The sequence below is a fragment of the Calidris pugnax genome, unplaced genomic scaffold, assembly GCF_001431845.1.
Source record: "Calidris pugnax isolate Ruff unplaced genomic scaffold, ASM143184v1 scaffold146, whole genome shotgun sequence".
NCBI classification, from domain to species: domain Eukaryota; kingdom Metazoa; phylum Chordata; class Aves; order Charadriiformes; family Scolopacidae; genus Calidris; species Calidris pugnax.
In genome coordinates, this window is record NW_015090869.1 from 271,304 (window position 1) to 283,854 (window position 12,551).

General features: G+C 45.0%; 1 protein-coding gene across 1 annotated transcript; it reads left to right on the forward strand.

The window, feature by feature from the left end:
• The first annotated feature begins 202 nt into the window (after nucleotides 1–202).
• On the forward strand, nucleotides 203–1,153 carry LOC106890103 (olfactory receptor 10A7-like). The gene has a single exon (XM_014945686.1). The coding sequence runs from the start codon at nucleotides 203–205 to the stop codon at nucleotides 1,151–1,153; it is 951 nt and encodes a 316-aa protein (XP_014801172.1).
• Nucleotides 1,154–12,551: the final 11,398 nt, after the last annotated feature.

Sequence of the window (12,551 nt, forward strand, 5' to 3'; positions counted from 1 at the left end):
CCCTAACATAAGGCACTTTCAGCATGCACAGCCATTGCCTTCTTCCTTTGTTCAGATAGGCCCACTGTAGAGTTGCACCCTTTGATCCAGTGGGTCTCCAGGGATTCCCAAGAGACTCCTCCCTTCAGCAACTGGCTAAAGCACCGAGATTTTGGTGTGGTGACTACCCCTCTGACAGTCTGTCCTTTTTGATTCCTTCTAGATGAAGCCAAGAGATGGACCAGAACCAGGGAACCACACTCTGCTCTCAGGATTTGTCCTCTCGGGGTTGTCCAAACACCCAGAACTGCAGCGCTTGCTCTTCTTCACATTCTGCTTCATTTACACCATCGCCATCATTGGCAACCTTCTCATCTTCATGGTCACAGTGCACCCCTCCCTCCGCATGCCCATGTACTTCTTCCTCCGGGTCCTGTCCTTCCTGGATATTTCCACAGCATCGGTCGTTGTTCCCAAGATGCTGGTAAACTTCCTGTCAGAGGACAGGAGCATTTCCTACATGGGCTGTGCCACGCAGCTCTACTGTGTGATTTTTTTAGGAGCCACTGAATGTTATATTTTGGCAGCCATGGCCTACGACCGTTACGTGGCCATATGCAACCCTCTTAGATATGCAATCATCATGAACAGCAGAGTTTGTCTTTCCTTGGTTCTGTTGTCATGCTGCAGTGGTAATGTCGTGTCCATGGTGCAGACAGCTTGGGTGTTTGCGTTGTCCTTTTGTGGGCCCAGGAAGATTAACTACTTCTTCTGTGATATTCCCCCCCTCATTATGCTCTCCTGCACTGACACTTCTTTGTATGAAAAGCAGATCGTTATAGCCTCAGCACTGGTCATCTTTACTCCATTTTGTCTCATTCTGGTATCCTATGCCTGCATCATCTCCAGCATCCTGAAGATTTCCTCTGCAAAGGGCAGAAACAAGACCTTCTCCACCTGTTCCTCACACCTTACTGTTGTAACACTGTATTATGCAAGTGGGACCTTGATTTATTTACGGCCAAAATCCAGTAATTCACAAGACACTAAGAAAGTCCTAGCTCTCATGTACACGGCCATAATTCCCACATTAAACCCCCTTATTTACAGTCTGAGAAATAAAGATGTCAAAGGAGTACTAATTAAAATTATAGCTGAGCTGAGGAAGATATAAACTTATTCTGCTTGAAAAGGCCCTTTCTTCTATTGTGTACACTTGGATTTTTTGTTTCTTTTATACTTGACTTTTTGGCAGACGTGCTCGCCAAACCGCTCTCCATCATTTATAGGAAGTCATGGTTGACTGGGGAGGTCCCAATGGACTGGAGGGTGGCAAATGTAACACCCATTTACAAGAAGGGCAAAAAGGAGGATCCAGGAAACTATAGACCTGCCAGTCTAACCTCGATACCAGGGAAGGTCATGGAGCAGGTCATTTTAAATGCCATCAAAACCCACATAATTGGCAATCAAGGGATCAGGCCTAGCCAGCATGGATTTCTGGAAGGCAGGTCCTGCCAGACAAACCTGATCTGCTTCTATGACAAGATAACCAGATTATTGGACGAGGGAAAGGCTGTCGATATAGTGTACCTGGACTTCCAAAAAGCATTTGATACGGTCCCTCACACAAATCTAGTGGAAAAACTGGCTTCGCACGGAGTGGATGAGCACACAATCTGCTGGATCAAGCACTGGCTGACTGGAAGGTCCCAAAGAGTTGTGCTCAATGGATGTACATCCAGCTGGCGGCCGGTCACAAGTGGTGTGCCTCAAGGCTCAGTGTTGGGACCATTTCTGTTTAACGTCTTTATTGATGATCTCGATAAGGACATAAGGTGTAACATCAGCAAGTTTGCAGATGACACCAAGTTAAGCAGGATTGTTGACTCCCAGGAGGATAGGGAAGCTTTGCAAGAGGATCTAGATAGATTGGATCACTGGGCCAATGCCAATAGAATGAGTTTCAACAAGGGCAAGTGCAAGGTCCTGCACTTGGGCCACAATAACCCCATGCAGCGCTATAGGATCGGGGAAGTGTGGCTGGAAAGATGCCTGGAAGAAAGAGACCTGGGGGTTCTAGTTGCCAAACGGCTGAATATGAGCCGGAAGTGTGCCCAGGTGGCCAAGAAAGCCAATGGCATTCTGGCTTGTATCAAAAATAGTGTGGCCAGCAGAAGTAGGGAGGTGATTGTGCCCCTGTACTCAGCACTGGTGAGGCCACACCTCGAGTATTGTGTCCAGTTTTGGGCACCTCAATACAAGAGAGATATCGAGGTGCTGGAGCGAGTGCAGAGGAGGGCAATGAAGCTGGTGAGGGGGCTGGAAAACAAATCGTATGAGGAGCGGCTGAGGGAGTTGGGGCTGTTTAGTATGAGGAAGAGGAGGGGAGACCTAATTACTCTCTACTACTTAGTGAAAGGACACTGTAGAGAGGTTGGTGCTGGTCTCTTCTCACAGGTAATTAGTGACAGAACAGGAGGGAATGGCTTCAAGCTCCAACAGGGTAGGTTTAGACTGAACATTAGGAAAGAATTTTTCACGGAAAGAGTGATAGGACATTGGAACAGGCTGCCCAGGGAAGTGGTGGAGTCACTATCCCTGGCTGTGTTTAAGGGCCGTTTAGATGCAGTGCTAAGGGACATGGTGTAGGGGAGGACTTTGTAGAGTAGGATAGATGGTTGGACTCGATGATCCCAAGGGTCTCTTCCAACCTAGACGATTCTATGATTCTATGATTCTATAACTTTGAGCACTTTGAAAATGAATGTATCTCAAACTTCACTTAGGGATTTTGTGCTTCTTTTGTCCAGTATGAGTGTATATGAATCTTGTTCCTTCAGTATTTGTGATATACCACCTTGCACTGTCTGATGGAAAATGAGGTTTCAGTCTTTGTTTCCAATAAAAGAATATTTCATACAGTGCAGTCACTGTAACAGATACTGCAACATGTCTTGGACAGGCATCTTGTCACCTGGGTCATAGTGTTAATTTGTATCTTGCATCTCTCTGTTACTAGTTCTTTATGCCATGAATAAAATGTTTCAAGATGTGCCTGAGAGCCTCATTTGAAGTGTCACAGATAAATGACTAGACCTTGGACTCTGTTTTCTGTCATTTGGAAGGGGGGAGGAAATCAGCTCTAGTTTTGTCTGAGAGAGTAGGAAACTGAAGGCAGTCTCCTACATAACCAAGGTTTGCAAGTGCCTGTGTGGAAGTGTGACATCTGCCTCTATGTGCCTTTTTATCTGGTATTGCAGAGAATCTGGATCAGATTTCCTAAGGTTCATCTATCTCGTGTTTTAGCTTAGCACATGGGCATCTTCCTTCTATTTCAGCAGCCTCCAGAGACAAAGACTCATCACTTAGTCTTCCAAGAGTGAGTGGGAGAAAAGACGTCATTTGGTAAATTTGCTTAAAAAGACAGATGATCATAATGAGTAACAACAACCTCTCATGGGAATTGTCTTCCTGGAGTTTTGCCTGTTTTGTTTTAGGGACAAATATTAAAGACAAGCATGACTGCAGTCGTATGAGCTGCCTTCTCTTGTAATCCAAATGGTACAACCACCATCTTATCATGACGGACTCTGTCGGTCATCTCCAGTGCCAACCTCCTTCCAGGACATCCTGAGGACTGAAAAGCTCCTCTGAACAATGAGATCTCCAATAGCCATTGAATGTGCATATTTATGTGTATGCATGTAGATGTATGTTTGTGTGTACATGTCTGTAGCATCTTTGCTCAGACCCTATTGAGAACCTCTTGTATAATTGGGTAGGTGGAAAAGGTGCCTGCAGTGTGCTTGGACTGTGCTCAGTGGAAAGAGGTTGCCCTAGCCCTTCTCAGCTGGTGCAGGGATGGCCTACCTGCTGTTACACCATCACTTGCCCCATGAGGAGTAGGCCTCTCGAAGCTCTTGCTACCTTGAATGACATCTGTGGAAGAGACTTCTCTGCTCTTCTCGTCTCTCTAGTGCCCTTCATTCACTTCTTGATTCAAAGCCTTCTGCACTTTGCAACACTCCCAATCTCAGAAAAATGCAGTAAAGACATCTGCTTTTTTTGCTAGCTGTCCTTTTTCCTTAAACAGTGAGGAGAAACAGGCACTTCTTGAGAATACGTAATCTGTCCTACTTTAAATTCCTAGTTTAGGATCAGGGCCTAAGAGAACACTGTGTCCTTTTCTCTCTGGTGATATTAGAAAGGCCATGGAACAGTCAATCTAAACTATATGCATAGAATATAACAGAAACATGAAAAAACTTTACAGAAAATCACAGAATCACATAATTATAAGGGGTCGGAAGGTACCTCTGGAGATCATCCAGTCCAACCCCCTGCCACCCCGGCCCCCCTGCAGGGCCACCGAGAGCAGGTTGCACAGGAACGGGTCCAGGGGGGTTTTGCATGTTTCCAGAGAATGGGAGTCCACCACTTCTCTTGGCAGCCTGTTCCAGGGCTCTGCTACCCTCAAAGGAAAGAAGTTCCTTCTCATGTTTAGATGGAACTTTTTATGTTCAAGTTTGTGCCTGTTGCCTCTTGTCCTGCCACTGGGCACCACTGAAAATAGACTGGCCCCATCTTCTTGACACCAACCCTTTAAGTGTTTATAGGCCTTGATCAGATCCCCCCTCAGTCTTCTCTTCTCCAGACTAAAAAGACCCAAGTCCCTCAGCCTTTCCTTGTAAGAGAGATGCTCCAGGCCCCTCATCATCTTTGTAGCCCTCTGCTGTACCCTCTCCAGCAGTTCCCTGCCCTTCTTGAACTGGGGAGCCCAGAACTGGACACAGTACTCCAGATGGGGCAAAATGCAGGTGTTAAAAAAACAATGAGACATTTGAAGCAGAGGAAGGGGTAGCCGTGACCTTATTTAAGTAGTACTGCAAGAGAGGTGAGTTCTCAATGTTTTGAGTCTGGAGGTGATTGAAATCTGTAGTGCCCCTACTGCTAGGGTATAGTGTACAGGTGGGAGATGGGGTATGAAGTTCTCTGGACATCCTGCTAAAGCTGAGCTGCAGTGCAGAAAAGACAGCAAAATTAATGTTAAGTGTATATTTTTACTTTTAGTAAAGGGGGAACTTAAGAGATAATTTACCCACCTCTCTGCTAGTAAGTGTAAATGCAGTTTGTTTTGTTTGTTTTCTTCAGCACTTGTCATTAATGAACCTCAGTAAAGGATATGTTACTGTAGAAGTCTTATTTCCTAAGGAAGACTGGTTGTCATTGGTTATGGACTATTCAGAAGGATAAACAGGATGTTCCAAGTCTCCACAGGAGATGAAAAGCTGCATTAGGCACCCTCCTGGTAGGACCTAACTGTATTTTAGTGAACGACAGCAGAACTCTCCACATAAGAATGCAGCACGAGAGAGCCTCAACTAGCTGTTCAAATGCACTCCTATATATAAGAATAAAAGATTGAAGTTCAATAAGTCTCTGAATTATAATTATAATTAGGCTTATTATCACTCCATTTTTGAAACCTTGATTTATTCATTGTCTTTCTAAAATGTAGGCGCTACTTCTAGGTGTTTGAGCCAAATATCTCTGAGAAAATTGAACACTCCAACCTATCAAGAGGGACATAGGGGTGGAGGATGGGGGGAGGATAAATATGGGCTAGTTCTGGATCTTTTGTTTTGTTTTGGTTTGTTTGGGGTATTTTTGTGTTTTTATCTTGTTGTTCATTTTACATTTCACAGGGGAAGGGAGAAGATATCTTCTGCTACTGTTGAGCCATTCAGATTACGTAAGTGTATGTGGAAACTGATGCCCTGAATATTTGTCAGCATTTTAGCAGAGAGGCAACAGAACTGTCAGAATGGAACAAATGAGTCTCTAAGAATTTTACCAAAACCATGAACTAAACTCTAAATGTGATTTATCCTTTGACTGTAGAAAGAGCTAAAATGACAACTTGTAAAATAGACAACTAGTAGTTATATGTAGATGGCAGGCAGTGAGGAACTCTTCTTCCCTATCTCTGGTGTTTAATTACCCAGACATAGGCATAAAGTCCAATTTCAGAGCCTCAGACATACCCTACCTGACCACTAGCAGACAATTCAGGAAGTTGTGGGTCATACTTATGTCCAGTGCATATCTACCAGCTCCATGAAATGTGTGACCCTATGGCATCTTAAGTAGCACCAGCTGTGTTTGGGTACTTGCAGATGCCACCTCAAGAAACTTACTGGAGTCTAGAGAGAATTTTAACCCATTACATACATACAGTTTGGGTAACTGAATTGTTACTGAAATTAGACAGTTCCAGCTAGCTGGCTGAACCTTTAAAGGTGTTCGATGTAGGTGTCTGTATGCCTGGTTGTTACCCCATGATGTTCAAAGGAAGTCTTGTAAATAAAGTCAGCAGAGTCGTCATGATGCTGGTAGATATGATATAGTACATAATGGAAGCCTCCCTCTCTGGTAGCTGGTTCTCCTTGAATGTTAGAAAAGGGCACTCCAGGACTGAAAACGCTCTTTAAAGCCATATATGTGATGTTATTTACAAATCCGTTACAACCCTACTTGGAAATTCTCAAAAAAACGTTCATAGAATCATAGAATAGTTTGGGTTGGAAGCGACCTTAAAGATCATTGAGTTCCAACCTCCCCGCCATGGGCTTCCACTAGGCCATCTCACCCTCTTCCCCTAGACCATCCAACCTTGAACACCTCCAGGAATGGGGCATCCACAAGTACTGTTATCTAAAAGCGTCCTTCTTTCAGATGATCTGCCATTTCAGCAAGATTACACATGTTTTCAGGCATCAATTCGCAGACTTTTGGAAGTGAAAACTGTTCTACGTACCTATCCAAATTCTCCCACACACCTTGCCACCCAAACATTGGCTGACTTAGGGGCCATTCCTATGTGTCTTCTCTGACCGGTTGGTTACTGGATGTTCCATTGTGTGGTGGGTAGACCCTGGACCCTGTCCAGTTGTTAAACACCGCTCTACCTCTCACTCATTCCTATCACGCATGGATGGGGAGAAAATAAAAGGAAAACAAAAGACTCATGGATCAAGATAACAATAGCTAAGGAAAACTAAAGCTGTGCACTTGGGCAAAGCTAAAAGGGAAAATCAGTCTCTACTTCCCCTCAGCAGGCAGATGTCCAGCCACTGTCTGTGTCATGGTTTAGGCCAGACTGGCTACTGAGATGAAGCCTCAGCACATGTAATGGGTGTTTGCTTGGGAAGACAAACACCATAACCCCAAACTCCATGATTTTTCCATAGTTGTGTCACCCAAGCAGGCAGTCACCCCTGCTGTATTGATGCAGGTTATTAATCCATCCATGATGCAAGAGTTTGCATTTATTGTTTCTCAGTTTCATAAAGTCCCTCTTGTGCGTGTAGATCCTTCTGAATGCTCTCCCTCACACTTGAGTATATTGAGGCCTGTCAGCCTGACCTCGGTGCCTGGGAAGATCATGGAACAGAACATCCTGGGAGCCATCATGCGATGCATGAAGGCCACCCATGCGATCTGGCCCAGCCAGCACGGGTTCACCAGGGGCAGGTCCTGCTTGACAAACCTGATCTCCTTCTATGACAAAGTGACCCGCTTGCTGGATGAAGGAAAGGCTGTGGATGTTGTTTATCTGGACTTTAGCAAAGCCTTTGATACAGTCTCCCACAGTATCCTCCTGGAGAAACTGGCTGCCCATGGCTTGGATGGGAATAACCTCTGCTGGGTTAAAAACTGGCTGGAGGGACGGACCCAGAGAGTGGTGGTGAATGGAGTTAAATCCAGCTGGCGTCCAGTCACAAGTGGTGTCCCACAGGGCTCAGTATTGGGGCCAATTCTCTTTAACATCTTTATCAATGATCTGGACGAGGGGATCGAGTGCACCCTCAGTAAGTTCGCAGACGACACCAAGCTGGGTGGCAGTGTCGACCTGCTGGAGGGTAGAGAGGCTCTGCAGAGAGATCTCGACAGGCTGGATCGATGGGCCGAGACCAACGGGATGAGGTTCAACAAGGCCAAGTGCCAGGTCCTGCACTTGGGTCACAACAACCCCAGGCAGCGCTACAGGCTGGGGGCAGAGTGGCTGGAGAGCTGCCTGGCAGAAAAGGACCTGGGGGTGTTGGTCGACTGTCGGCTGAACATGAGCCAGCAGTGTGCCCAGGTGGCCAAGAAGGCCAACAGCATCCTGGCCTGTATCAGGAACAGCGTGGCGAGTAGGGCCCGAGAGGTGATTGTCCCCCTGTACTCGGCACTGGTGAGGCCTCACCTTGAGTACTGTGTCCAGTTTTGGGCCCCCTACCATAAAAAAGACATTGAGGTGCTGGAGCGGGTCCAGAGAAGGGTGACAAAGATGGTGAGGGGTCTGGAGAATAAGTCTTATGAGGAGAGGCTGAGGGAACTGGGGGTATTCAGCCTGGAGAAGAGGAGGCTGAGGGGAGACCTCATTGCTCTCTACAACTACCTGAAAGGAGGGGGTAGAGAGATGGGGGTCAGTCTCTTTTCTCAAGTCACAGGCGACAGGACAAGAGGAAATGGCCTCAAGTTGCGCCAGGGGAGGTTCAGGCTGGATATTAGGAAAAATTTTTTCACTGAAAGGGTTCTCAGCCCTTGGAATGGGCTGCCCAGGGAGGTGGTTGAGGCACCATCCCTGGAGGTGTTCAAAAGACGGGTTGATGTAGTGCTGGGAGGTATGGTTTAGTGATGATGCTCCTTGTTTGTTGTGTGGGTGTCTATTTTTGTCAGTTAGGTTGACGGTTGGACAAGATGATCTTTAAGGTCCCTTCCAACCTAGAAGATTCTGTGATTCTGTGATTCTGAGCGTTGATCAGTACCAGTGATGGACAGTGCCATCACTTCACATTGATGTTCTCTACAAATTGTAAGTTTTCTGTTTCCTCCTCCATCTCTTTGATAAAGATATTAAACAAGACAGATCCAAGGATAGACCCCTGAGCAAATCCTGTCACAACCAGTCTCCAGGTAGGTGACAAAACATTCACCATTTCCTTTTGTATCCAAAGATCATTCATCCAGTTTTTCCCCCATCTAGCAGTCCACCCATCCAGACCATAGTACACAAAACTAGATACAAGGATGCTGTGGAAACCCTAGTGATATATAGAAGGAGAGACCATCAGCTCCTTCAACATTATCAGGTCCTTGTCAAAATGGGAACATAAGGAAAAGGAGAAAGTAGTAAACAAAACATTCAGAGACAGAACCCTGACACACAAACAATGTTGGAGACATTGAAAGAGACAAGAAACAAAGCCAATCAGTTACACTAGTTTATGTCAAGAAAGTGCAGGCATCACTTCAGAGACGGACAACCTGGACTTTGCAACTAATAAAAATGCAAATGGTCCCAGAGACTGGACAGAGCTAGTGGGACTGCGCACGGTGGAGAAGAAATGTACAGGGGAAGGGAATCGGGGATGACCACAGAGGGAAATAGAAAGGGGTATAAAAGGATGGTTTGCATGTGAAACAGACGGTGAGCGTGCTTGTCTGGCTGAGTCCTGCACCTGATCACCAGTCTGTCTTGTCTTCTTATTAAATCATTCTTTAATGGTTTCTCTGCATAATCTCTCTCTATCCTGTCTGTACGTGTCCTGCAAGGACTAAGTGCCAGCTACTGAAGGGACCAGTGGGAGTGCCTTTGGTTCCAGATGCTGGAGTCAGACTTGTGGTGTAGATGCCTGTGGTGTCAGCTGCTGAAGCCAGTGGGGACCCAGTGTCAGCTACTGGTGCCTGTGGGGTCTCAAATGCCAGCCATTGGGATGGGAACAGTGTGCATTCCCAAAACCAGCAAGGCTTCCAGGGAGAAACTTGCATAAGTACAGTGCTTGAGAGGGCTCAGCACCAGTAACAGAGGTAGAACTGTGGATCATAATCCGGTGTGCCTGGATGACAACTGCTGTGGGTGAAGGGGGCAAATGTTATATCTTCCCCAAACCTGGTGTGCATCAGGGGCCTATGTGTATATCTCACTAGCAAATTTCAAGCTGGACCAGCTGTCAAGTACAAGACCATGGGTGTGATAGTGGCTGGGGAGACCTCCTGGATATTCATTGTTTGTGGCATAGAGTCTGATGGCAGTGCTCAGTTGGGATGGGGCTGCTCGTGGGGCATGGGAGCCCTCATTTTTTCCTCATGCCCCACACAAACCTAGCAGGTGGCAATCCCAGACCACTCATTGCTTCTACTGCTTTCTTGCATGTTGTCCTGCCCTAGCTCCCAGATATCCCCCGGAAGCACACTGTCCCTCACTGCTCCCTTATTTTCTGTTACTTTTTTAGGTGTTAATGCAGAAAATTCTGTACCAATCAGAAGTTGTATAATGACGTTTTGTTTTCTTTTTCCCGTGAGTGATTCCTTTCCAGGTAGTTCTTACACAAGTTTTGATCACTTGGTTTAAATAGATACTTTTCAGTTGAGCATTATGTCTTGCATATCTATGTATTTGTGACTGTATCTGTGACAATTGGAGTCTTTATGATTGTAGGATTCTAGGAGTATGTCATCTCCTACAGCAGAAAGTGGTATGTAGTAATAGTGAAGCTGCAATAAGATGACTCGCTCCACTTCTTGCTGTAGATGACAGCCACCTAGAACCCTGAAATTATAAAATCTTATAATTACTTAAGTCCATGAGATCATGTAGATTGGAAAGGACATTGTGAGGTCACCAGTTGAACTTCCTGCTTTAAGTGAAACCTGTTCAATCAGGCTGCTCAAGACCTAACCCAGATGAGTTTGGAGAACTTCCAAGAATAGATACCACAGCCTCTTTGGATCGGTTTCACTATTTGACCACTCTCAAGATAAAAAAGCGCTTCTTTATACTGAGTCAGAATTTCTTATGACCCAGGCTGTGTCTTTTACACCTTCACCTTCCACACTGCACTCTGAAAGAGACAAACTCTGCCTCTGTCTTCTCCACACCCTCTGTTAGGCAGGAGAGAAAGCTGTACAATCTGCTGTTAGAGTTCTTCAGGCTGAACAAACCTTGCTCCCTTACTGCCTCCTGGGACAAGACCGCTCTTGCTAGAGTGCTCCTGCACCCCTATTATCTTGCTGGCCTTCAAGTGGACTTGCTCAAGTATTCCAATATCCTTCGTATACATACAAGAAAGATATTGTGCATATGGGCACACAATATCCAGTTGTGTCTAGTTAATCGCAACAATTCACCTCATTCTTCTGACCAATAACATCTGCATGAATACAAAAAGCTGAATTCAGCCCCAGTGTAACTAGTTCATGGGTGTAGTGACAACTGACCTAGTGTCAGGTCAGATATTCTAGGATATAGTCTCACCTGTAGCTGTTATTGCAGAAGGACACAGCTCTCCTATATGCTGAGTGGACACCCTGGGTGTCACTGGATAAGTGTATGTGGAAAATTATAATGAGCCATGTGACTGTATGAATGAATGTACAGGTGAATGTACAGCTCAAATGAAAAGTATCTATTTAAACCAAGTGTTCAAAACTTGTGTAAGACCTGGAATGACTGTACAAATGATGCTGCATCCAGTCTCCAGCTACTTTCTTTGAAGATCTAATCAATACAGACAAAGGAGTAGTGGGTAAGATTCAGCTGAAACAGCAGAGTAGGAGCATGCCTGAACATAAGCACTTAGTGTCATCTGAGATCCCCCAGGATACCCCACTGAGTCTTTATCTGCCTTTCCAAAAGCATCTAAGTTTGTAGCTCCTGAGTCATATCTGCCATCCACATACAGATATCTTGAATAATTGACAACATTTCTCTAATGGCAGTATCCAGGATATGCTAAGACATCTAAAAATAGTACAAGACATGTATGCTTGGGCAGCTGAATCAATCTGTACGATACCACTTAAAATAAAATGGAGAAATTGATGTGCCCATGAGGATACAGCATGAAATTCATGGTTGTTACATTTGTGAGACCTTTCTACTGATGTTAATTCTTTCACATCAACTGTTTATTCATTTTCAGATGAAAATTTTGCATCAGTTTAGAATGAGTCCTTTTATACTTCGTATGTTTATTTTATACACTTATACACACATACACATAAAGGAAAAGGACTTACAAAATAAATGACCTAATTCACAGAGTATTAAACTAGGTGACAGACTTCTGGTGAGTATAACCCACAATTTGTGTCCTGTACTTGTCACTGCATGAAAGTCAGAAGAGCTGATTGGCATGACAGAAGAAATGGTTCATTTTGTTAGTGCAGAATGAATTCCTGGAGAACAAGGCAGAAGGAAAAATAGATGAATCCTGATGAATCCTGACAGCAGGATGACAGCAGATGAATCCTGACAACCAACAGATCACGGCAAAGTTATGGTAGGTCTTTGAGTTCATGACAGTGGAGTAATGTAATGGTTTACAGATGGCCAGGTAGTGGTCATATGCCATGACTGTAAGGAAGAACAGTTCAGTGGCAGCAAAAGAGAAGAAGAAGTAATACTGAGCAATGCAGCTTGAAGCAGACATAGTGTGTTTCTCCATCAAGAAGTTGGCTAACATTTTAGGTATTGTTACTGTTTACATTTAGGTATTGTTACTGTTGTGTACCAGGTCTGG

Excerpts from the sequence above, each read along its gene's own strand:
- LOC106890103 (XM_014945686.1), top strand. The coding sequence starts at position 203 with ATGAAGCCAAGAGATGGACCAGAACCAGGGAACCACACTCTGCTCTCA.